The sequence below is a fragment of the Pygocentrus nattereri genome, chromosome 19, assembly GCF_015220715.1.
Source record: "Pygocentrus nattereri isolate fPygNat1 chromosome 19, fPygNat1.pri, whole genome shotgun sequence".
Taxonomy (NCBI): domain Eukaryota; kingdom Metazoa; phylum Chordata; class Actinopteri; order Characiformes; family Serrasalmidae; genus Pygocentrus; species Pygocentrus nattereri.
Genome location: NC_051229.1, coordinates 2,191,271 through 2,216,357, shown reverse-complemented (window position 1 = coordinate 2,216,357; position 25,087 = coordinate 2,191,271). Strand labels below are relative to the sequence as shown.

The following is a 25,087-nucleotide window of genomic DNA, read 5'->3' as shown; positions in this document are numbered from 1 at the left end:
GTCGCCATGACGACAACACAGATATAGACACTTTATTTACCATCCAGAACCACCAGAGAACCTACACCAGTCTTCTGAGCTTATATGGAATGTTGATGATGGAAAACAGTGGAAAATCTGGAATAATGAGTTTTCTTTGGGGACTATTTTGCCGCACAGCGCCCTGCATGTCTCCCTCCACCATGAATGGAGTTGAAGTTCTCTAAACTCTCATAAAACAGCGTCTCAGTCATCAGGCAGTGAATTCAGAACCAGTTCATGTAGGAACCTTCTGTGAGGAGCTTTTAGAGGGACGTCTGGTTCCCATCACCACCACTGGAGAGTTCTGTTTCTCTAGAAAGGAGCGTTTCACACCAAACCGCTCCAAACCGTTTAATTATGTAGAAAATTCTGTGGAATTCCCCTTTAAAGCTCTGGAAAGGTTATGTCAATTGAGTTGACTGATTATTATAATGTAACTGAACTGCTCTCAACAGAATTTCGATGATCAGGTTTTTCCACAAGGCTTCTTTAATAGGCAGCTCTCAAATCAGCATGAGCTGCAGGCTTTTCAGGTACAGCTATATGAGAGATATTCCACTACAAGTACAGTGCAACTATAAAAACAAGGAACTTTTACGGTTTATTTTACTGGTACTTTGCTGCTGGTAAGCAAGAAACACTAATTAATTTGAAAAATATTAAAATAATAATAATGCACATACGTCCAGAAACAGAGGGGAACATTCTGTACTTTTACCACAGACCATTTTATCTATTAGCACCGACTACAGTGGAAACACTGAACCTCAGCATCCCAACAGTTAGAGGTCCCTGTTCTTTTGTGCGCTGAATCAGGCCGCGTGGTAGTGATGCAGTGAGAGGACGAAGTCAATACTTACGTAGCTTTTCTGATGTATCTCAATGCCTCCAAAGCGCATGGCACAGCTGGGATCAGTCCCGGACTGCAGTGCAGGTTTGTAGGCAGCGTTTTAAGCAGGACTTCGATGCAGCAACCAACACATTTCTATATTAAGCTCCTTGAACTGTAATTACATAATTATCTTGGACTCCTGCACCTCTTCGTGACATTCTAAGCAGCGACACAAGCACAACATCATTAATTTGCATGTAGACGTGAAGTATGAAGGAAGGAACTGGACAAACAAGCACACAAAACAAGGTATACGTCCCTTTTTTCATGGTTATATTTGAGAATCAACATTTTTTTGGAAATGATGCAGCATATAAAAAAAAAAAAAAAAAGAAATACAGAAACTCACTATAACTAAATGTAACGCCCTACACCATCCCTGCACAGTGCAGATCAGATATTTGAGGGGATTTTTCTCTTTATTCCTCTAAATATGGTCTGAAGAGCGCTCCCTAGATCAGCCAGCCTGACACGCCTGAGTTTAGAACATGACGGGGGGGCGACGGGGGGCAACGGGGGGGGTAAATCCTCGGAGAGCTTTGTGGATACATGATTTTAAAAAAACAAACAAACAAAAAAAAAAAAAACATCATGAAGGTTTTCCTATATCGAACATGGCCATCAATCAAAATGACGCCACTGGTCGGCGGGAGCGAGACCTCGAAACCCGATTTCAGCGTTGGGGCTTTCCAGTATGAGCTTATTGTCAGACTATTCCACGCTGCTTTTAAACCAATACGCAGCAGACAGACCCCAACAGGCCCGACAGGGATGCGCTGAGTTATTCACAAATAAATATGATCGGTGGTCCACCTGCAGAGATCCGTCCCCCAGGGCGTTTTTCAGAAAAAAGGACCGGCAGTGAACGGGGCGCGGCCCGTTCCCGTTCTCCGTGGAGCTCGAGTAACCATTGGAGGAGAGAAGACGAGGCTTACAAACGAAACAGAGGGACTAGTTCCTCTCCTGCACAAACACGGTTTCCTGTGGACACAGTCCGGCTTCCTGCAGCGTGATCTCATAGTCCAAATGAGCCAGTTTCCGCCGAGGGAAGTTGGTGACAAGTTCAAAGCGTTCGTTTGGGTAACCCTTCGACTGCACGTGTCTCACCAGGGCCTGCAGAAAGACCAAAAAAAGTTACTTATGATCATGATGATGTACTGCTTAGGCAGGTCTGGTCAAATTCCACGTTTAGGTGATTTTCTAAGTGAACAGAAGTTAATAGGACCTCTACAGAGACACACGTCTGCAGAATGACTGTTTATTTGCTGAGGTTAACATAAGCTCCATAATTTAGGTTTGATTTTTCTACATTAATTATTCGAGCAGTGTGACAGTCGGAGGGGAGAATACATGAAAATGCCAATTCACCTTAAATGTTTAAGAACATGTACAACTGACAGAATGTAACCACTGCTATAAATCACACACACACACACACACACACACACACACACACACACACACACACACACACACACACACACACACACACACACACACACAGGAAAAAGTATGTGAACCCTTTGGAATTACTGGGATTTCTGCATAAATTGGTCAGTAAATGTGCTCTGATCTTCATCCAAGTCACAACAGACAAACACAGTCTGAACTAAAACCGCAGAAAAAACGATATGTTTTGATGTTTTTATTGACCCAAGCACGTGAACATTCTCAGTGCAGGGTGGAAAAGTGTGTGAACCTTTGGATTTAATAACTGGTTGATCCTCCTTTGGCAGCAATAACCTCAACCAAACGTTCCCTGTAGCTGCAGTTCAGACCTGCACAACGGTCAGGAGGAATTCTGGACCCATTTCTCTTTACCGTTTCAGTTCAGGAATATTCTTGGGATGTCTGGTGTGAATCGCTGTCTTGAGGTCATTCCACAGCATTTCAATCGGGTTGAGGGCAGGACTCTGACTGGGCCACTCCAGAAGGCGCATCTTCTTCTGTTGTTGATTTACTTCTAGATTTTGGGTCGTTGTCCTGTTGCATCACCCATCCTCTGTTGAGCTTCAGTTGGCGGACAGATGGTCTCAAGTTTTCCTGCAAAACGTCTTGATAAACTTGGGAATTCCTTTTTCCGTTGAGGACAGCCATCCGTCCAGGCCCTGAGGCAACAAGGCAGCCCCAATCCGTGATGCCCCCTCCACCAGATTTCACAGCTGGGAGGTTCTGATGTTGGTGTGCTGGGCCTTTTCTTCTCCACACGTAGCGTTGTGTGTTCCTTCCAAACAACTCAAGTTTGGTTTCATCTGTCCACAGAACATTTTGCCAGTAGTCCTGTGGAACATCCAGGTGCTCTTTTGCAAACTTCAAACGTGCAGCAATGTTTTTTTTGGCCAGCAGCGGATTGCTCCTTGGTGTTCTGCCATGAACTCTATTCTTGCTTAATGTTTTATTTACTGTGGATGTGTCAACAGAGATTTCTCCAAGCCTTTAGCCGACACTCTGGGATTCTTCTTCACCTCACTGAGTATCTTCACAGGACGACCACGCCTCAGGAGAGCAGCAACAGCGCTGAACTTTCTCCATTTGTAGACAGTCCGGACACGTGAACATCACGGCTTTCAGAGATACGTCTGTAACCCTTTCCAGCTTCATGCAAGTCAACACTTCTTGAACGTCGGTCTTCTGCGAGGCTTGGTTCACATCAGGCTTCCTGAGAACAGCAAACTCCAAACTGGTGTGGGTTTTTTTTACAGGTCAGGGCAGCTTCAACCAACACATCCAATCTCGTCACACTGACTGGACTCCAGGTTGGCTGACTCCTGGCTCCAATCAGCTCTTGGAGAAGTCATTAGCCTAGGGGTTCACATACCCTTCCACCCTGCACTGTGACTGTTCACATGCTTTGTTCAATAAAAACATGAAAATATATATTTTGTGCGGTTTTAGTTCAAGCAGACTGTGTTTGTCTATTGTTGTGACTTAGATGAAGATCAGAGCACATTTACTGACCAGTTTTCTTGCAACTATGTATTTTTATATTATATATATATATACACACACACACACACACACACACACACACACACACACACATACATATATAGACACACACACACGATTCAAAAGGATTTGTCTGATTTCAAACCTCCATATTTTTACAACCATGAGGCTCATAGGAACCAACGGTAAGAGGGGGTCATACAGTTTATGATTGGCGCCCTTCAGTCTGCAAGGAGATGAGACCCCTGAGGTGAAAACGTTCTGCGTTCTCCACTTCAATACGGGTGAATCAGTCATAACTATGTTCACTTAAACCATTTACAATTTACTGCATTGTTCTGTAAAGATGTACAAGTGAAATAAAACATTTTGAATATCCACACTGGTCCCTGGATATTCAACACAGCACCTCATGGTAAAGAATCTCTGAGGATGTGAGAAATAGAATTGCTGCTCTCCACAAAGACGCCTAGGCTATAAGAAGACTGCTAACACCCTGAAACTGAGCTAGAGCACGGTGGCCAAGGTCATACAGCAGTTTTCCAGGACAGGTTCCACTCGGAACAGGCCTCGCCAGGGTCAACCAAAGAAGTTGAGTCCACATGTTCAGTGTCATATCCAGAGGTTGGCTTTAAGAAACAGACGCACGAGTGCTGCCAGCATTGCTTCAGAGGTTGAAGAAGTGGGATGTAAGCCTGTCAGTGCTTTCTAACACTAGCCCTTACGTAGCCGTCAAAAATGCTGCTAAATGTTGTTTCACTTCTGAATTCCAAAAACAGCTTCATAGAGTCATAGAAAACTGCTATTGCACTTCATAGAAAAGTGTTGCTGTTCCACCTTAACTGGAGCAGCAGACCCCGACTGTCACACAGTGGAAATGAATGGAAACGTGCTCCTACACGGTTAGTGGAGCTGATAAGATGGACAGTGTAGATTCAAGGTGGAGGCCGATCTGTGTGGCACAGCTGCCTCAAACTGTTCCGTATCTCTAACAAACTTCATGTGGTTTCTGACACTGTGACTCTCTGTTGTGTATGAAAATGACAATTTGCCAAACTACTCCTCTAAACAGCGAGTCTGCAGTAGTACGACTGGCCATTCCGTCTGTTTGAGAGGACTCAGAGCGACCCCTGCTGACAGATGGTGTCTATTAAGTCAAGAAGGCAAAACCAAACCGTCTGTGCTCTTCCAACATACCAGCACATTCACAGCGTGGTCTGCTAGTCTGAAGAGGAAGGTGGCAGCAAATTCACAGCAGTTTGAAGCAGCAAACAAGTATTTTATCTTTCCTTTTTAGAGGAAGTTGTCAATCAACCATGTATTGTAAATAAAATTAAACTGAATTATAGTCGAACAAATATGACTATATAACAGCCAAGCATCATACAATGAAAGACTATGCAATAAAAATGTCATAGCTATTTAAAGAGTTAGAGAGAGAGAGAAAACAGAGAGAACAAGAGAGAGAGGGAGAGAGAGAGGGAGAGAGAGAGAGAGAGAGAGAGAGTGAGAGAGAGAGAGCGAGAGAGAGAGAGCGAGCGAGCGAGAGCGAGCGAGCGAGAGAACAGAGAGAGCGAGACAGAGAATGAGAGAGAGAGCGAGAGAGACAGCGCGAGAGAGACAGCGCAAGAGAGAGCGAGAGAGAGCGAGAGAAAACAGAGTGAGAGACGGCGAGAGCGAGAGAAAACAGAGAGCGAGAGACTGCGAGAGAGAGAGCGAGAGAGTGAGAGAGAGCGAGAGAAGAGAGAGCGAGAGAAGAGAGAGAGAGAGAGCGAGAGAGCGAGAGAGCGAGAGATTTTCATACACACCATGAGCTTGTCATTAGCTGACAGTGCTATCTGTTCCCTCCTGCCATCTGGATATCTCAGCATTAAGCGAGCCTTCGGACCTAAAGGCAAAATAAAAACACATTAAATTAAACAAATCACACCAGACACCTTTCAGAACGCACTCTTCAAAAATAAAGTGCTTCTCTGACCCTCTGACCGTTCAGCGTACACCTGGTCACTTTGTTGGTATTATTTATAATATATATCATACATCACTTCTACAGACAATAACACTTAAGAATATATACACACAATTTAACATGACTTTTTTAATCAGATTATCCCTCGTTCGATATATTTGTACATAGCAGAGACAGTGGTCCCTCCTGTCTCTGTGTATTTAACATATTTCAGAGGAGTATTCTCTTTGGTATTCTTACTTTGCTCTGTCTGCACTGCTTTAGTATGTATATAACGCTGCCCTGCTGTAGAGAGATTACCTGGGCCTCACCACAAGCAGTCCAATGCATGACTGTCAGATGACAAACTTAAAACTTGAACTAGCAGGGGAGTCACAATTCACATGTTTATATCCATTTTTTATCTTAATTAAGTGGTTCAGATGTAAACAGACTCGTTCTGAGCGGCTTGGTGTGAAACGCTCTGTTCTAGATAAACTTCCTGAGTCATAACCGTTCACAGTGGTGGTGATAGGAACCAGACGTCCCTCTAAAAGCTCCTCACAGAAAGTTCCTACATGAACTGGTTCTGAATTCACTGCCTGGTGACTGAGACGCTGTTTTATGAGAGTTTAAAAGTAGGTTTTTGGCTCTAAAATGTATTTTAAAAAACAATCATGTAGAGGGATACACACGGGGGCCTTGTGAGACAAAACAGTCCCCAAAATTTTCCACTATTTTTAACAGTAGTCCACATTTAGTGGACAGTCGTGGGCTGGAGGTCAGGGAACCGGCCCTGTGACCGGAAGGTCGCCGGTTTGATCCCCAGAGCTGACAGCACATGACCGAGGTGTCCTTGAGCAAGACACCTAACCCCCAACTGCTCCCCGGGCGCTGCGGATAGGGCTGCCCACCGCTCCGGGCAAGTGTGCTCACTGCCCCCTAGTGTGTGTGTGTGTGTGTGTGTGTGTGTGTGTATTCACTAGTGTGTATGTGGTGTTTCACTGCACGGATGGGTTAAATACAGAGGTGAAAGTTCCCCGTTGTGTACAGAACGTGTGTCATGAAACAAAACTGTACAAATTATTAAGGTTCTTCAAGGGTTCTTCAGTAAAGGCGCTTATTTAGAAACGAATTTAGAATCGCTTGCATTCTTTAACGGTTCTCTGGTGAAATGGCTCTGAAGAAGGTGCTGTATGTGGTTCTATATAGCACCAAAAAGAGTTCTTCTATTGTTACGAGCTTGACGTAGTCACAGTAGCACAACCTTTTTTTGGTGCTATATAGAGCCACCGCCATGCAAAGAACCATTTACGCATGTTCTAAACAGAACCATTGCCTTTACTAAAGAACCACTGAAAACCCCTCTTTTTAAAGGGAGCGTCCTGAAACGTGCAGATCGTCACAGCCCTGCGTTTTAGGGATGATGGTCACTCATTTTCGCGGCTATGAAGCAGCTCAACGAGTCGCCGTCACTCAGAACAAACTGGGAGGAGCATCACAGCATAACTAATTAGTGGCTCCAAGCACGGCTGCATGTTAAGCAGCGGTCTCGACCTCTTATTCTTCATCTGGATGTTCGGGACCAAATCATAAGGCGAATTATTCAGTAACTGCATGAAATAAATGTAAATTTTATTTTAGTTATTTTATAAAAGCCCCTCAAACTAACAGATCGTGTGTTTTCTGATCTCCACACATCACTACACGCTCACAATTTACTGCTGAAGGCCAAAAATCTGCGCCGCTCTTTGTGTTGTTCTCTAGAAGTGATGTTTCCAGAGCAGATCACTGAAGAGACGCCGTCTGTTTATAGTTTAGAGCCCAGATTTGGGGAAAAACGGCTCGACTTTCAGTAGAAAAACAAAGTTCAGCTTCTTTTATTATAAGGGTTTAAAATGACGTCTATTAGACTGGAGAGAAGAGCTACAGCCTCACACGACGCCCAGCTTCTGAATGGAGCTGATGGAATATGAACGTTATGAAGAACATGACCGAGTGCGGTTCGGACCCACCGGTGGTCCCGTGGAGTTTAAAGAGGTTAAAGGCCCAAATCTTTTCTCTTGTATTTTTTGTTCTCTAAGGTCCACATGATGTCTGTGAGGCTTAATAGACTAAAATCAGTTATTATTCATTTTTACATGTCTGTTTTAATACAGGCTATAACACTGTGCGTCGTCTAACTAGAATGAGCGGATAGGGCTGAAGTGCAATAGGCTGAATGAGCGGAAATATGTAAATGTGCTGAGTGACATCACAAAGACACTAAAACCCATGCCGTTTTTGCCGCGTATCGTCTGTACAGGGGCTGTATGGGCTGAGAAGTGAACTGTATGTTTTGGAGCTTCAATTTTCTGTCATGCAAGCCCTTTAAAGTGGTGAGGCAAAGGCGGATTGGTTACCGTTGTCTTCGGCTTCTGAGCTGCCGGCTGTGGGCTGTGAGCTGTGGGGGGGTGTGGAGTTTTGATTCTGTCGCTGCTGCTGGCTCTCCGGCGGTCTGTGGCTCGGCCCCGGAGGCTCCAGGTGGTTTTTCTTGCTCTCTTCTTTTCTGTGGTTCAGCTCTTTGTGTGGAGACTTCCTGTGGTGGGCCGGGCTGTCTTGCCTGTTGGTGGGTGGAGCCTGTTCTGACGACACTCGCCCGTCCAAAGATTCCTCCCCTCCTCCTCCTCCTCCTCCTCCTCCTCCTCCTCCTCCCCCCGTTTCGTTGTCCGAGCCGTCCACCGATATCAGCCCCTCGCTGTCGGAGAAGGCCTCCGCGTCCGACTCGTCGTCGGATCGAGATTCCGGCTTGTTTTCAGTGGATTCGTAGTGCGTTTCCTGCAGAGACGCTCGGATAGCTGCCTCCAGCTGACTGTCCTCACTCGCGTCGATTAAACTCTCCTAAAAAAAACATCACAGGTTGCAGGAACATGCACTAATTTGAAGGAGCTGCATCAATTGCAGTGATTCTGTAATGTTATTATCCCTGATCACACTACAGATCATTACACTTTATTATAGTGATAAAGGTTCACATTCTGACCTTTTCAGCTATTTTTTCCCATGGGAATCATTGGAATCTCTTAATGGTTTAATTAAATCCACTAATTTAGTTAATTTACTGTTGTCCGTATTCCCCGTTTAAAAGCTTCAGCTTTAAAATCATATCAAAATATGATCAGATTTGGAAGCATGATTCCCAAACTTCTGTAAACTCCATCCTTTCAACCTAAAATCATTAACCAGTCTAAATCTGATCAGCATTATTAATGTGTAAACACTGCCAGCTGCATAAACAGTCAGCTAACTACTATTGTCAAGAACGTTAGAGGCGAGTCAGAGTCAGATTCAAGTCAATGAAGCATTCAGCACATGTTCCACTATGTTGGGGGCAGTTCACAACTCTTGGAGTGGGTGTGGCTACATGTCAGAACACCTGTCAATCCAAATCAGTTGATCAACAGACGGTGCAGGTGAGCAAACAGAAAAAAATGAAAACAAAGCAAAATGAGGAATAAATTTATATCTAAATGAGTGAGTAGTAAACATTTTTCAGTTGAATTTAACTTTCATTGACTGTATTTGCTACATGCTTATTTTACATGTATTTGCTACATGCTTATATTTTCTTACATGAGGCTAGACTGTATACGTTTTGGGGATTTGGCGGCCTCTCTGGTGGAAAAGTGTAATTGCATAAAACATTCAGTAGAACATTTTGCAATGTGGGTTCTGTTTTGGACCTCTTCCCCGAGTGGATAAATCTGATGATCGAGGGGCTCCCGAGTGGCACAACAGTCTAGCCGTTGGCTGTGTGATCAGGAGATCGTGAGTTCGATCCCTGGTGATGCCACAGCCCTCCGTAGCTGCGAGTCCCAGAGAGCACAATTGGCCTCGCTCTCTCTGGGTGGGCAGGATGGCCCCCCTTCTTCCCCCATCACTCAGCACGATGACTGATGGAGAAGTGAGAACTTGACCAAGAGCATGTTCTGAGGATGTGAGTGAATTATCTACTATTATCATCAGATCCTCACTAGAATGTTGTTGATTTGAGATCATTTGAGACATAAACATTGAGCCACACTCACTGTGTGTGTGAGATGTTTATACAGAAGAGACAACGTGGTGTTAAAAACTCGACGTCTCCGACTTTGAATTATTATTTCAGGTTTAATAGGGCGACCTATTCTCCTCACTCAGAACTGCAACATTTTGTAGACTTTACTTTTATTTTTAAACTTCTGGCAGAGAATTAACTTCACAAAGCCCCCCAATTACAGAGAGACAGCCCTGAGCTGGCTTAGAGACCCTCCCCGATAGACTGTTTCACAAACACGTCGCAGTACGTTTTGCTTTAATTCACTAACACAGGGAGCGAAACGTGTTGTCCTTACAGAGCGAGCGCGCTTGGCGGGCGGTTGAGTGGACAGACCGTCCAGCTGCCCGTGCTCCGTCAGAAACCCCGTCACCTGGTCCAGAAATGAAGACACATCCAGCTGGTTCCACTCAACCATCTTCTGACCTGTTTAATGTTACAGAAAGAAGTGAAGAAGTTGTCAGGGCCTGATTTTTCATCAAGCTCTCACTACTGCATATAAACATACTTAGCAGGTCTCACCTGTGCGGGGGTCCAGGATGGAGATATAAGGGAACTTGTTGAGTTTGTAAAACTGGATGTAGCGCTGACCCTCTTCACTGTCATGATAAACCTTAAAAATAAACAAACAAATAAATAAATAAATAAACAAACATCCTACACAAACCATTACTTTTTTGACATCATATATTACTATTTTAATAACGAACCCACATTTGAGACGAGTGACGGGGCACTTTCTAACATACGACTCCTAAAGCTGGGTACAGTGTCATGTATTGATTAAAAGGGAAGCCCGCTGGCTTTCCAAAAATTCCTGTTTTTCAAATGTTTAAGACGTAAACAGAGTCGCTCAGGGTGGTTCGGTGAGAAACCTAAGAGTCCGAACTGTCCACAGTGGTGGTGATGGGAACCAGACGTCCCCCTCTAAAAGCTCCCGAAAGTTCCTAGGTGCTGGTTTACGATAGGTCTGATAAAGTTTTGGGCCCAAACACATTTCTGAAATCCATTCATGGGATTCTTTGGGATTTACTACTTTCAGCAACACTGGCTGGTCAGTTTAGCCTCGAAATCTCTATTTCAAATCAAACTAGTCTGAACGACTGACCAAGTACGATCACCCAGACACTCGGAGAACGTTGATGGAAACGTATTGGGAATCAAGACTGCTGCACAGTGATAAGCCGTGGAGTACAAATGGAAGGGTGGTTAGAAAACAGATGGCACTGTGTAAAAGTCCCTTTGTCACATTGTTTAAACCATTTATCTCAACAGTGAATGTGCTTTTGCCTGTAGAAACACATTAGAACATTAGAAGAAAATGCAAATGAATATGAATCCAGTAATAAATAAACTCTATAACCAGCACTCCTGATCTAACGTAAGAAATGACTGATTTGCCAAACCAGGCACTGGACAGCTACAAATTCTGGGCTGCCATAAAGAGAAGTTTGGAAATGGTTCTATGAAAATACACTGACATGCACTGTATTGGCAAAAGTATTTAGTCACCCATCTAAATCATTAAATTCAGGTGTTCCAGTCTCTTCCATGGCCACAGGTGTATAAAGCCGAGCCCCTAGACCTGCAGACTGCTTCTACAGACATTAGTGAAAGAATGGGTCGCTCTCAGGAGCTCAGTGAATTCCAGCGTGGTGCCGTGATCGGACGACTGAATACTTTTGGAAATATAGTGCCCATGAAATCACCGTTTACTCTATTAAAGTTTTTTTCTATTTGTTTTAATGTGTTTTTGTGAGCAAATAAATACTTACTGCCACAGCAACCACCCAAGAACACTAACAAGCACCTCCAATACTACAGCAACCGCCTGTCAACCATATGAAAAACCATAGTAGCCACTTGTGGTACTATAAATTCTGCTTAACAAAACTTAAGCAACTATTTGGGACGTCGTAGCAACATAATAAGAGACTACAGCAACCACCCAATAGCACTTAAAGCAGTCACACACTTATATCGCAACTTATTCGTGCGATTTAATAATAATAAATTAATTCAAGCATCTGTATAACTGACGATATCTTGCACACTACAATTTTTCAGACAGCGAAAAATGCAAAATTATTTTATTCGCCCTCTGCCGGACTTTCACCAGCGGCATTGACTCGCTGACCAGACGCGGTCACCTCTGGTTTTGGCATGATAATCAAGAAGACATGAAGAGGGCATCTGCATTTCAGCAAAGAGGCCTTTTTTTACCACGTCAGAAGGATCAGACTCACTAAGAGCAGCTCAAACTGAGCTCAGCCTGTGAGGAAGTACGCAGAAATTCCGCTTCCGAACGAAAACTCACGATACTTTCACTTTTCCAAAACAGACAGCAGTCTAGCGTCCAGAAAAACATTCTACTGTTCGTTTTGTGCTTCGTCTCGATTGGAGCTTCATCTCGAAAATCAGCTCAAACTCAGCCGCGAGTGAAAGAGCTCGTACAGTTTCAGCTCCTGCATGAGGTGAAGGAACTCTCCATTCTCCTCTTGCTTTTCCACAGTGGAGCATCCTGCACAGTTTGCCCTGTTCCATGAGGGGCAAAGGACCTGGTCTTTGGTGGTCAGGACTCCCATGGACCCTCACAGAGCAGGTGCTGTTTGGGTGGTGGGTCATTCTCAGCACTGCAGTAACACTGACATGGTGGTGGTGTGTTAGTGTGGGTTGTGCTGGTCTGAGTGGATCAGACACAGCAGAGCTGCTGGAGTTTTTAAACACTGTGTCCACTCACTGTCCACTCTATTAGACACTCCTACCTTGTTGGTGTAAAGCCAGAGAAGATGGATCATCTGCTACCAACAGCTAAATTGAAATTTAAATGAATTTAACTTTAAGAATTTTACTTTTTCTGCTGTTTTCTCAGACGCGTGAGACTCCACAGGCTAAGAGTTTCCTCAGAAGTTACTCTTCACGATGATGCCATCACATATGCTTTTATGCACCTGACTCTCACCGTCTATCCGGCTCTTTTCTGATGGGTTTCTGTTAAGAAGTCAATTTTTCCAGCTGTATCTGCTTTTTCCAGAACAGAACCGGCAGCATAGTCTGCTTTATGTTACCAGACCTGAGCCGTGGAAACGCGCCAGGCCATGAAGCTCTGAAATCTTTCCGTGGTTTGTACTTTTGCATGAAGTGCTTGAGGCGGACGGTTGTCCAGGTACGTCCTGGTATGGGTCCTTCACTGGTTCGCTGGTCTTGAGTCCGACTGGGGTTGAGCAGATAAAGTCTTAAGGTCTGACAGAGACTCTACTTTTCACTTCACTGCAAAAAGCTCTGCTGATTCGCTTTGGTCATCACGTTTGGCAGCTCTGGTTGAAATGTGACGCTATAGTCAGTTTTAAAATGAAAAAAATAAAACCAAAAAGTTTTTTAGTTTGTTTTACGTCGTTTTACCGCGCTGCACTCAGCGTGTAATGGCCTTTTGCCTCTTCGCAACCCTTTAGAAATCTCTTATCAGTACCGTAGTAATAAATAACCTGGCACCCATCAAACAACCCCCAAGCAATGCCCCAACAACAAGCTGGAATACCATAGCAACCATATAGCAACACCATAGCAACTACTTAGAATTTCTATGTGAACCTAATAAAGTCATCAAAAGCAGCCTTTTCTATCTTTTCAAGTGCTATTTGCCGGCTTTTCAATCCAACTTTTTCCCGTTCTTTTCCCTTTCCAGTGTTTCCAGTGTGGAAGGCGAGAGCAGGCTGCATGCTCAGGTAAACACCACGCACCTGCCAGAAGATGAAATGCTCTCTGATGATGGTTTTCACAGCCTTGTTGCTCCACACGTCTCTGTTTAGACACTGGCAGGCGAAGTCCTGAACGTTCTGGATGTTTATCATCAGCCACTTGTTCTCCAGCTGACCGCAGTCTTTGGCCTGGCAGTTTAGGAAAAACAAGAGGAGTGAGGAAGAATCATCTACAGGGCAGACATACATGCACAGCTGCGCCCTGAACACCTAGAAACATCTGTAAATGGAGCAGAAACCCTCAGAACCATTCGTTCCATCCGCAAGTAAAAGATTATATACAGAATATATTTCGTTATGATTTGAGTTTCAAAACTTTTCTTTCCATGTATTTGTCTTTTATTAAACACCATAAACACAAAGACGTCCAATGTAGACTCAATAAATTCAAACACTGGACTAAAACCTCAATAATAATTCTAGATATTTGAAAGTAAAAGGACTATAAACCAAAAATAAAATGGTTCTTCACCTGGACATACGGGTTCCACGAAAGAACTATTACTATTATTATTATTACAACTTTGTATAACGTTCACAAACATGTCCACTCTACGCTTCTTTAGGTTCTTCTACGCTCTTAAAAATGATTTTCAATCGTTCTTTAGTAAAGAAAGTGGTTCTGTAAAGAACCATGAACGCTCCAGAGAATCTTTTGCATAATTAAAGGGTTCTTCAGATTGATGGAGAATGCGCCACAGATGTGTCTACATGGTAGATGGTTCTACAGGGTACTATACAGAACCAAAAAAAGGTTCTTCTATTGTTACCGTGTCAAGCTTGTAATAACAGAAGAACCCCGTTCGGTGCTATATAGGCCCATCTACAGCACATTCTCCGTCAATCTGAAGAACACTAATCATGTAAAAGGTTCTTTGAGGGTTCACGGTTCTATATAGAGCCTTTTTTCTCCTAAAGAACCCTTAAAGAACCATCATTTTGAAGTATGTATGGCATCGCTCCACCTTCAAGTGCAGATGCAAAGCCAAACCAGGTTCTCCGGGTGTATTTCTGATGCACCGTTCTAGGCGTGTCCTTTTCTCACCGTTTCGAAGCTGCCCTTATGCATGAGCTCGATGGGGGGCCGAAACAGATCAGCCAGGGTGCTCAGCTTCTTATCCATGGCTCCTCCGTTCCGCAGCTCCTGCTCCTGTCTGACTGCAGCAGCGCGAGATTAACAACAATTAAAAACACAAACTGAAATCTACTGATACTTCCACACCGCCTGCCGACGGCTTGGCCACACACAGCTTCCTCAAACGGCTTTCGTACAGAGGAGTCATATCATGCCATGGTCAACAGAGCTGGGTGCGGTGAAGCGGTGAATTAGGACAGAAATGGCACGTTCTTCTTTTTTCACTGCTGTTTAAACACAAATCTAACCTCTCCTTTAACCCTTAGGTGGTGTTCAGGTCTGAGGACCCTTTTTCAATGTGTAGCAAAAGAAGAATTATGTGATTTATAATATTTCACCCTCAGATTCTTGTTTTTTTAGCTCATTTTCTGTGAGGAACCTATAAAATAACCCACTTTCAGGGTCTTCTCTCTGTTCACCCCCACACACACTTATATTACACAGGTGGTGCTGGGCTGAACCTGCGGGGAGTAAAAGTGTGGAGGTGCTGTGTCCTTCACTCTGTTCTCCTCCTGCACGGCCTGCTGTTAGAGAGTGTGTGTGAGGGTGGTCAACATGGACAGGCTGCTGACTGGCTACAGCTGCGAAAGGAGAACCCTGCGCTGGACACTCGTTATATTTTAAACATCTGGTTTAAATTCTTAAGGCTGTAGGATTTATAAAAACAATAACATGGTGGGTCCAGCAGACCACTGAGTAACAAACACATCAACACCACCCAAGGGTTAAACGAGGGCTGCTAAACTACTGGAAAATCTGTATTTTCTACACAAAAACAAATACATATCTAACGCTTTGAGAAACTCCTTATGGTGATGCAAGTTTGTTGTGACAGTCGCCATTACTACTTCATACATTTGTAGTTAAGAAAGAATTAGGGCTATCACTATAAAACAAAATGGCACGTTTGAATGTATAAAACCTCTATTTTAATGTTTAAAGCTTCTGATACGGTTCAAAAAATAATAATTTCATCAATACGCTACATTCAGTTCATCTCATAAGACATTATATCAAAGATAAACTTGGTGTGTAACGTACAGACATAATTCAGGCCTCTAACTGTTTCATGTCCAAGGTGTCAGACACAAATATAGCCATTTCATTTACTATTAAAACCCATCAGAGAACCACAACGTGTCTTCTGAGTTTATATGGAACGTTGATGATGGAAAATAGTGGAAAATTTCTTTGAGGACTATTTTGCCTCATTTACATTTACGGCATTAGGCAGACACTCTTATCCAGAGCGACTTACAATTTGATCATTTTACACAGGGAGGCGAAGGTGGTGTTGGGAGTCTTGCCCAAGGACTCTTATTGGTATAGTGTAGGGTGCTGCCCAGGTGGGTCTACAGTGTAGAAGGTAGAGGTGTTACCCACTACAATATCCAACCATCAACGCCCTGCATGTCTCCCTCCACCATGAATGGATTTAAAATACATTAAAATCTTGTCATAAACTGTCATAAAACAGCGTCTCAGTCATCAGGCAGCGAATTCATAACCAGTTCATGTAGGAACTTTCTGTGAGGGATCTGGCAGTCATGGGCTGGAGGTTTGGGAACCAGCCCTGTGACCGGAAGGTTGCCGGTTCGATCCCCTCGGCTGACAGTCCATGACTGAAGTGTCCTTGAGCAAGACACCTAACCCCCAACTGCTCCCCGGGCGCCGTGGATAGGGCTGCCCACCGCTCTGGGGAAGTGTGCTCACTGCCCCCTAGTGTGTGTTCACTAGTGTTTCACTGCACGGATGGGTTAAATGCGGAGGTCTAATTCCACAGTGTGCAATACAGAGACAAGTGGTTCTAAATACTTAATTTGAGGGGGACGTCTGGTTCCTATCACCACCACTGTGAACAGTTCTGACTGGGTGAGTTTCTCTAGAACAGAGCGTTTCACACCAAACCGCTCTGAACGACTCTGTTTTAGCCATTTAGTTATGCAGAAACGTTGAAAATGAGAGGAATTGCTCTTTAACTGATTTGCCAGAAATCTCAGGTTTTGTTACTCTTACTTACTGGTTTCAGTCTGGAAGTCCCGAAAGCCGTCAAATATGGAGCGTGCCGGTCTGCGCCTCTTCGGCACTGTGTCGGAGAGACAGACAGGTTAAGATGGAAACGTTACTTTCACGGGCTCCTTCATCAGCACTGTACTCTCCGCATAATCCGCCTGTTTTCACTCCCAACTCCTCAGACGACCCCACGGCTCCAAAAACACCAGCGTAATAAAACAATAGTAAAGCAATGCACTTGATTTTGGAAGGAGCACCACTGAATGGGTCCATTGGGGTTCAGACATCAGAAACCTGATTATCTATATTCAAATTTAAACTTTTTAGGCTCCCTTTGTGGACAGTTAGTGCCACTGAGCCCCTCACTCACCCCCCCACCCCACTGTCCCTCATCACTGACCAGGCAAAGCACTGTTCACAGATCTCATTGAGAAGAGATGATGAGCTTATTGGTAAAGACGCCTTTAGCTGCGTTCACATTACGAGCCTCGGTGCTCAGATCCGATCTCTCTGACTCGACGGTCCACCCTCATTTACATCAGTGACTCTAATCTGTCATTAATGTGACGAACCGGCCTGAAATGACCCTCATGAGCTCGTCCTGCTCAGTGACGTCACGTGACTGAATCGCTGCATCATCGGCACAAACTAACGAGCAGAACGAGCTTCGCTGAGAAGATCATTAACTCTGATCAGCTCTCAGCTTCATTATTAGAGCCAGACGGAGGAGGAAAAGGTGAGATGAGCTGCTTTTCCACCGTTCACAGGCTTTAACATCTGTTCGGCGCTGTTGCCATGGTAACGCTGAATGACGGCACATGAATTCTGATCTGACCGTCACATTAAGGTCACGTGGCCACGAATCGGATACGCATCCGATCTAGGACCACGTATGAAAGTGGCTCAGGTTGGATTTGAGGAGATCAGATTTGTGTCCACACAGCCCTGAAAACACCAGATCCGAGTCACATTAGAGCAAAAAATCTGATTTGTGCCACTTCAGTTTGGTAATGCGAACGCAGCCTTTGTTTAATCGAGGTGTCATTTGTTTCGGCTTATTTTTGCGGCTCATTTTTAATAACATCCATCACTTTTAAACAAGAACACATTTTTTAGACGTAGCCAAAGCCAATTTAGTAAAATAAAACTAAGAATGACTTCATAATACATGTACAACGTGGAGCACCACCGAAGTGCATCGCAGCGCAAAACCAACCGAACCAAATCCAAACAAAAGACTGAGGTGGATACCTCCGAACAGAGGCTCCGGCTCCACCAGGATCTCCTGCTTCTGAGGGATTGGCGCTCGAACGTCATCTCTGTCAGAATAATAATAATAATAATAATAATAGTAATAATAATATAATAACCACAACTAAACAGAAAAATTTATATACTAATATATTCACCATTTGACTCCAACACAAAACAAACCGACAGTAAATAAATAATAAAAATGATTTAATTATTAATTAATTAATGAATTAATTAACTAATAAAATAAAACTCCAGGCGTGATTGTGTGGTTTCTCACACTGTATGACTGATATATAAGCATGGACTGAATGGACACAGTAAAGTAGGGAAATGGTTCTGGACACTGAGTGTGTTTATATGCACTCAATAATCTGATCATAATCAGATTTCCGCCGCTGTCTGATTAATCAAACGGTCATGTAGACTTAGATCAGAGTAAGGTCTAGAAATCTGATTAATAAATCTGATAAAGAGCCTGGACTTTAGCTCAGTAATCAGATTCCTCAGCGCTGTAAACTCCGCCTTCCATCAGATTCCTCAGCGCTGTAAACTCCGCCTTCCATCAGATTCCTCAGCGTTGTAAACTCCGCCTTCCATCAGATTCCTCAGCGCTGTAAACTCCGCCTTCCATCAGATTCCTCAGCGTTGTAAACTCCGCCTTCCATCAGATTCCTCAGCGCTGTAAACTCCACCTTCCATCAGATTCCTCAGAGCTGTAAACTCCGCCTTCCATCAGATTCCTCAGCGCTGTAAACTCCACCTTCCATCAGATTCCTCAGCGTTGTAAACTCCGCCTTCCATCAGATTCCTCAGCGCTGTAAACTCCGCCTTCCATCAGATTCCTCAGAGCTGTAAACTCCGCCTTCCATCAGATTCCTCAGCGCTGTAAACTCCGCCTTCCATCAGATTCCTCAGCGCTGTAAACTCCGCCTTCCATCAGATTCCTCAGCGCTGTAAACTCCACCTTCCATCAGATTCCTCAGCGTTGTAAACTCCGCCTTCCATCAGATTCCTCAGCGCTGTAAACTCCGCCTTCCATCAGATTCCTCAGCGCTGTAAACTCCGCCTTCCATCAGATTCCTCAGCGCTGTAAACTCCGCCTTCCATCAGATTCCTAAGCGCTGTAAACTCCGCCTTCCATCACATTCCTCAGCGCTGTAAACTCCGCCTTCCATCAGATTCCTCAGCGCTGTAAACTCCGCCTTCCATCAGATTCCTCAGCGCTGTAAACTCCGCCTTCCATCTGATTCCTCAGCGCTGTAAACTCCGCCTTCCATCAGATTCCTCAGAGCTGTAAACTCCGCCTTCCATCAGATTCCTCTAGGGCTGAAACACTAACTGCGATTTAAACTGCTATTATTTTTTATAAACTGAGGTCCAGGCCTGATTTTTGGCCAAGATGACCAGAATGTCCACCTCTTCTGGCTTGAGGCTCGACCCCTGAGTAAGTTGTGGTTGTGATGTCACAACACATGGAGGTTTGGTGGCCTGATTGGTCCAAATCATCTACAGACATTTTACTAGCTGTTATTTAGGTTCACTTTCCCCTCTAAAACAACGTTTTTTACTAATGCACGTAACTTAAATGTGATGGTTCTTCAAAGGTTCTTTAGTCAAGACAATAAACACTGAACAACCCATTCACATGCTTAGATATAGTTCAGATTGATGGAGAACGTGTTGTATATGGTTCTATATAGCACCTATTTGAAAAGGGTTCAACAACCCCAATTCCAGTGAAGTTGGGACGTTGTGTAAAACATAAATAAAAACAGAATACGATGATCTGCGAATCCTTTTCAGCCCATATTCAGTTGAATCCACTACAAAGACGAGATATTTAATGTTCAAACAGATAAACTTTGTTTTTTGCAAATATTCACTCATTTTGAATTTGATGCCTGCAACACGTTCCAAAGAAGTTGGGACAGGGGCAACAAAAGGCTGGGAAAGTTGGGGAATGCTCAAAAAACACCTGTTTGGAACATTCCACAGGTGAACAGGTTAATTGGAAACAGGTGAGTGTCATGATTGGGTATAAAGGGAGCGTCCCTGAAAGGCTCAGTCGTTCACAAGCAGGGACGGGCGAGGTTCACCACTTAGTGAACAACTGCGTGAGCAAATAGTCCAACAGTTTAAGAACAACGTTCCTCAACGTGCAACTGCAGGAATTTAGGGATTTCATCATCTACAGTCCATAATATCATCAGAAGATTCAGAGCATCTGGAGAAATCTCTGCAGGTAAGCAGCAAGGCAGAAAACCAACACTGAACGCCCGTGACCTTCGATCCCTCAGGCGGCACTGCATTTAAAAACCCACATCATTCTGTAACGGATATTCCCACATGGGCTCAGGAACACTTCGGAAAACCACTGTCAGTGAACTCAGTTCGTCGCTCCGTCTACAAGTGCAGGTTAAAACTCTGCCATGCAAAGCGAAGCCACATATCAACACCACCCAGAAACGCCGCCGGCTTCTCTGGGCCGAGCTCATCTGAGATGGACTGACGCAGAGTGGAAAAGTGTCCTGTGGTCTGACGCGTCCACATTTCACACTGTTTCTGGAAATCATGGACGTCGTGTCCTCCGGGCCAAAGAGGAAAAGGACTGTCCGGATTGTTTTCAGCGCAAAGTTCAAAAGCCAGCATCTCTGATGGTGTGGGGGGGGGTGTTAGTGCCCATGGCAGGGGTAACCTGCACATCTGTGAAGGCCCCATTAATGCTGAAAGGTCCATACAGGTGTTGGAGCAACATCTGCTGCCATCCAAGCAGCGTCTTTTTCAGGGACGTCCTGCTTATTTCAGCAAGACGATGCCAAGTCACATTCTGCACGTGTTACAACAGCGTGGCTTCGTAGTAAAAGAGTGCGGGTACTAGACTGGCCTGCCTGCAGTCCAGACCGTCTCCCATTGAAAATGTGTGGCGCATTATGAAGCTCAAAATACGACAGCGGAGACCCCGGACTGTTGAGCAGCTGAAGCTGGACATCAAGCAGGAATGGGAAAGAATTCCACCTACAAAGCTTCAACAATCAGTGTCCTCAGCTCCCAAACGCTTATTGAGTGTTAAAGGAAAGGTGATGTAACTCAGTGGGAAACACGCCCCTGTCCCAACTTCTCTGGAACGTGTTGCAGGCATCAAATTCAAAATGAGTGAAGATTTGCAAAAAACAATAAAGTTTATCCGTTTGAACATTAAATATCTCGTCTTTGTAGCGTATTCAATTGAATATCGGTTGAAAAGCATTTGCAGATCATCGTCTTCTGTTTTTATTTATGTTTTACACAACGTCCCAACTTCACTGGAATTGGCGTCGTATATAGCACCGAACTGCTCTTCTATGTCTGACATCATAACAACAGTAGAACCCTTTTTGGTTCTATCTAGAACCCTACACAACTTCTTCTTGAGTCTTAGGAACTATTTTACCATGCAAAGAACTTAATGGGTCACTGCGTGTTCTTGTTTCTGTACCCAGTGACTGTCTTTACTAAAGAACTGGCTTTTTAAAGAACCTGTAGACTGAAGACTGTAGACCGCCGACGCTGAACGGCACCCGCGAGACGCAGCTAAACACTTTTCCGGATACGTGCTCGATGAAAAGACGGATTTACACATTTATTACACACACACTTCACCGTCTATATGATGCGTGTTCACACTTTCAGGTTTAGTGGCTCGATGTTTTGAACAGAGGAAAAAGCTGCGGCGCGACGTCCAAGTTTGACTTCATGTTTACGGCGTTTTCTGCAGTTACTGGTTTACTGAGTGCATGTAAATCCACTCACTGCCAATACAGCAGCAATAAAAGGCACATCAAAGTCATACAGACACAAGAGGAACAACTCGGAAATAGAGAATCGAGCAAATACGAGAAAAGCGGATTCAAAGTAAATACGATGAGTATTTCAGAATTTTTCTAAACGATCAATTATCAAATACTGTTCAGAAATATGTGTGTTTACTAGGAATCCAGCACAGGGAAGAGGCACTGTTAAGCCTGACTGTCTACACTGTTAGAAATAAAGGTTCTGTTTAGGTACAAACAGTGTAAATGTTCCCTCAAAGCTCCAGCAGTGGTTCTAAGGTCTGATTGTGGAGCTTAAATCAGTTCCTCCAGGTGAAAAGTTGGTATTTGTTCCTTTTCATAACCGAATGTTTTAAAACAGAGCAGTAGATTAAAAGCCTGGAGGCGAGGCGAGGCGGGGTGTGTGGAGTCAGTCCAGCTTAGAACAGATCATCTCAGTGGATTATGGTTCAGTTATGTTCCCTGACTAAAGGTACTGAGATGAACCCCTGAGGGTCCCACCCCAGTGACGAGAGGGGAACTGACCCAGTGACAGTTCAGTATCACTGGTGAATAATAATGATAATAATAATAATAATAATAATAATAACAGTATTAACTTTTGGATTCAACACCTATCATACACAAGATAACAACACACACAACAGACGTCAACAGCAGCAGCGGCATTAATCTCTCCGTAAACCGTGTACCCACTCTGAATGGGGATGTCTGCTGCCGGACGCTCCGGCCGAACTGGAACTTGTGCTCGGTTCCTCTGTGATTCCTCCTCCGTCCAAAAACATGGTGACCGCCATCTCCAGGTTATTGTTACATGCCTCCAGCATGTGTCTCCCCACGCTCTCTGTGGCTCCTAAAAACACAAACACACAGGAAAACCACACTGAGAATAAAGCTGGACGCTGCAACACTAATGCAACTCAGTTTAGCCTTTATCTCAACACTTTATAAATATTTATGCATCTGATATTGGCCGCATTCCCACTTCGCTGCATGGCAGAATTCCCACATCAGTTACTAAAAACTAAACAAACTAAAAAACACACACAAAGAAACTGTAATCAGCCATAAACTTCCACGACTGGCGCACTACTAATAGCTGAATACGGTTTATTAAATAATGTTTATGCCAAATAATTCAGCATAATAAAACACTAATAATAACTTGAAGACACAAATCGATTTTTTTTAATAATTAAAAATAATAGTTTAAATGAGCCTAAACTATTTTAGAAACACCATAATGACTTTTAAATTCTCCGAAAACGTCTTTTTATCAGAAATTTAACTCAAAAATGTAACACTGAACCCATTTGTCCCGCCCACCCGCGCAAAACGAGCCAATCAAATCGCCCCAACAGCCAGCGTTCAGCCCCGCCCCCTCCTCCGCGCATGCGCGGTAGCACGCCGTCTCCCCTCGCTCGTATTTCCATCCCTGCGTTTCAGCAACAAAAGTGAAAGTTTGAACTCGAAAGTCGCTTCGTTTGGTTTCCGAAACGCCCAGAACCGCAGAAATGTTCCTCCGGGAGCCCCTCTGTGGCGTTTTAGACACGCTGCGAGTCCACAGCGGGGGAAAAAGAAGCCATAACGCTGAAGTTAGCGTCTTCTCTTCGAATTCTCCCGCTCCACCTTAAATGCTGCAGCGGTTACCGTTCTGGCGCCCGAGGCTGCCGAGGCGCCAGAACGTAACCGCTGCAGCATTTAAGGTGGAACGGGGGAATTCGAAAAAAAGAAGGTGGCGAATAGGAAGCCCGCTTCAGCCCCGTGTAAAGTGGATATTGTCAGCGTTTGCGACCCCGCCATATTGCTGCTCGGCTCGCCGCTTCGCCCTGAATCGCCTGAAACGAGGCTGAAGTCGCTCGAATCACAACATCGCCACACGAACGGCGCTGGGAGCCGGTCGATCGAGCCGCTCGCCCAAATCCGCCACACCGCGGGTCGTTCTTGTACGCAAGCCGCTCCGTTTCCATTGCTTTCCAACTTTAAAGCACAAGCACCGCATCTTTCCTCGCTCCCAGAAAGTGATGCACGCAGCGGCGAGACGGCAGCCCGGAGTCTGGGTCAGGGCACGTCTTCCTCCCCGCGCCGGACTCCCGCCTGCGACATTATTCCGCCTTAAATCCGCACCACTGGTGTTTTTATCCACTGCTCATGTTTAGTGAGTGGATTAGCAGGTTAGCTTTAGCCTGGAACCTACCCCAGTGGGGCAGAAGGGGCAGTTTAAGGGCCAACAGGCCCCCTTTATCCCCTCCAGCCCCACCTAAACTACTCCTTAATCTCCCCAAAGCTGATCTGGGCCACTGAAAATGTGGATATTTACCTGTTATGGCAGTGAACTGCTGGATTAACCCCTTCAGCCCCGGCGCTGCTGCGTCTCCGAGCGCCTCCATCTCTCTGTCAACAACACAGACACGCGCATGCGCGCAGCCGGCCAATCACAGTCGCTATCAGAGACGGCAAGGCTGTTCGTCACCATGCTGGGATTCTGGGTAATGTAGTCCGACTGGAACTACAGCGATTTTAAAGGGGGTAGTTCGGAGAAAAATCAAATTAGCACATTTTTCCCCCACTTTAATTAAAATTATATATTTATATGAACACAGAAAGGTCTACGCTTCAAAATAAGATTGGATTATTGTAAGAGTGGCAAATAAACGTCATGATACTTGTATTTAAGTTTTTTTTGGCACTTGAAAAAATATAAAAGTGCACTATATTCATTTAGTCAGTGTTTGGTAAGTATTTGCAATGTCCACAATATGCCCAGTAAAGCAAACTGTGTATTTCAGGGTTTCTCGACCACAAGTGGGCCTCGAAGCACCCTCTGGTGGTCCTCGTGCAAATACTGAGGAGGAGCCAGTGGTTCAGAGTGGGCCAGTAATGGTACTCGGTCATAAACATCAGTGAAAAAAAGTCAACAGAATAATAAAACGGAAATATCAAATGTTCTCAAACGGTAAACACTGATAATGCAAGTCGTGCCACAACGGCGCACAAAGCAGCTTCGCCTATTTTTTTGCCCAAGTGAAAAATGTAGATTAATTTGCCAACGTTAGGCTTAAAACCAGCTTATGTTCGACTCAGTGATGCAACATCATGACCACTTCCCTGCTTCTACACTCACCGTCCACTTTATCAGCTGCACTCTGTAGTTCTACAGTTACAGACTGTAGTCCATCTGTTTCTCTGATACTCTGTTACCCTGTTCTTCAGTGGTCAGGACCCCCATG

The 25,087-nt window shown here is 44.4% G+C and overlaps 1 protein-coding gene across 1 annotated transcript; it reads right to left on the bottom strand.

Annotated features, from left to right (window-relative positions):
* Positions 1–1,158: 1,158 nt before the first annotated feature.
* Positions 1,159–24,396, bottom strand: ubxn7 (UBX domain protein 7). Its single transcript, XM_017723180.2, has 11 exons — positions 24,178–24,396; positions 22,554–22,710; positions 18,043–18,110; positions 16,799–16,864; positions 14,689–14,801; positions 13,626–13,772; positions 10,408–10,498; positions 10,184–10,311; positions 8,213–8,690; positions 5,671–5,750; positions 1,159–2,026 (listed from the first exon to the last, which is right to left on the bottom strand). Exons 1-11 carry the CDS (start codon positions 24,245–24,247, stop codon positions 1,865–1,867), a joined length of 1,560 nt encoding a protein of 519 aa, XP_017578669.1. The 5' UTR covers positions 24,248–24,396; the 3' UTR covers positions 1,159–1,864.
* Between the last annotated feature and the right edge of the window lie 691 nt (positions 24,397–25,087).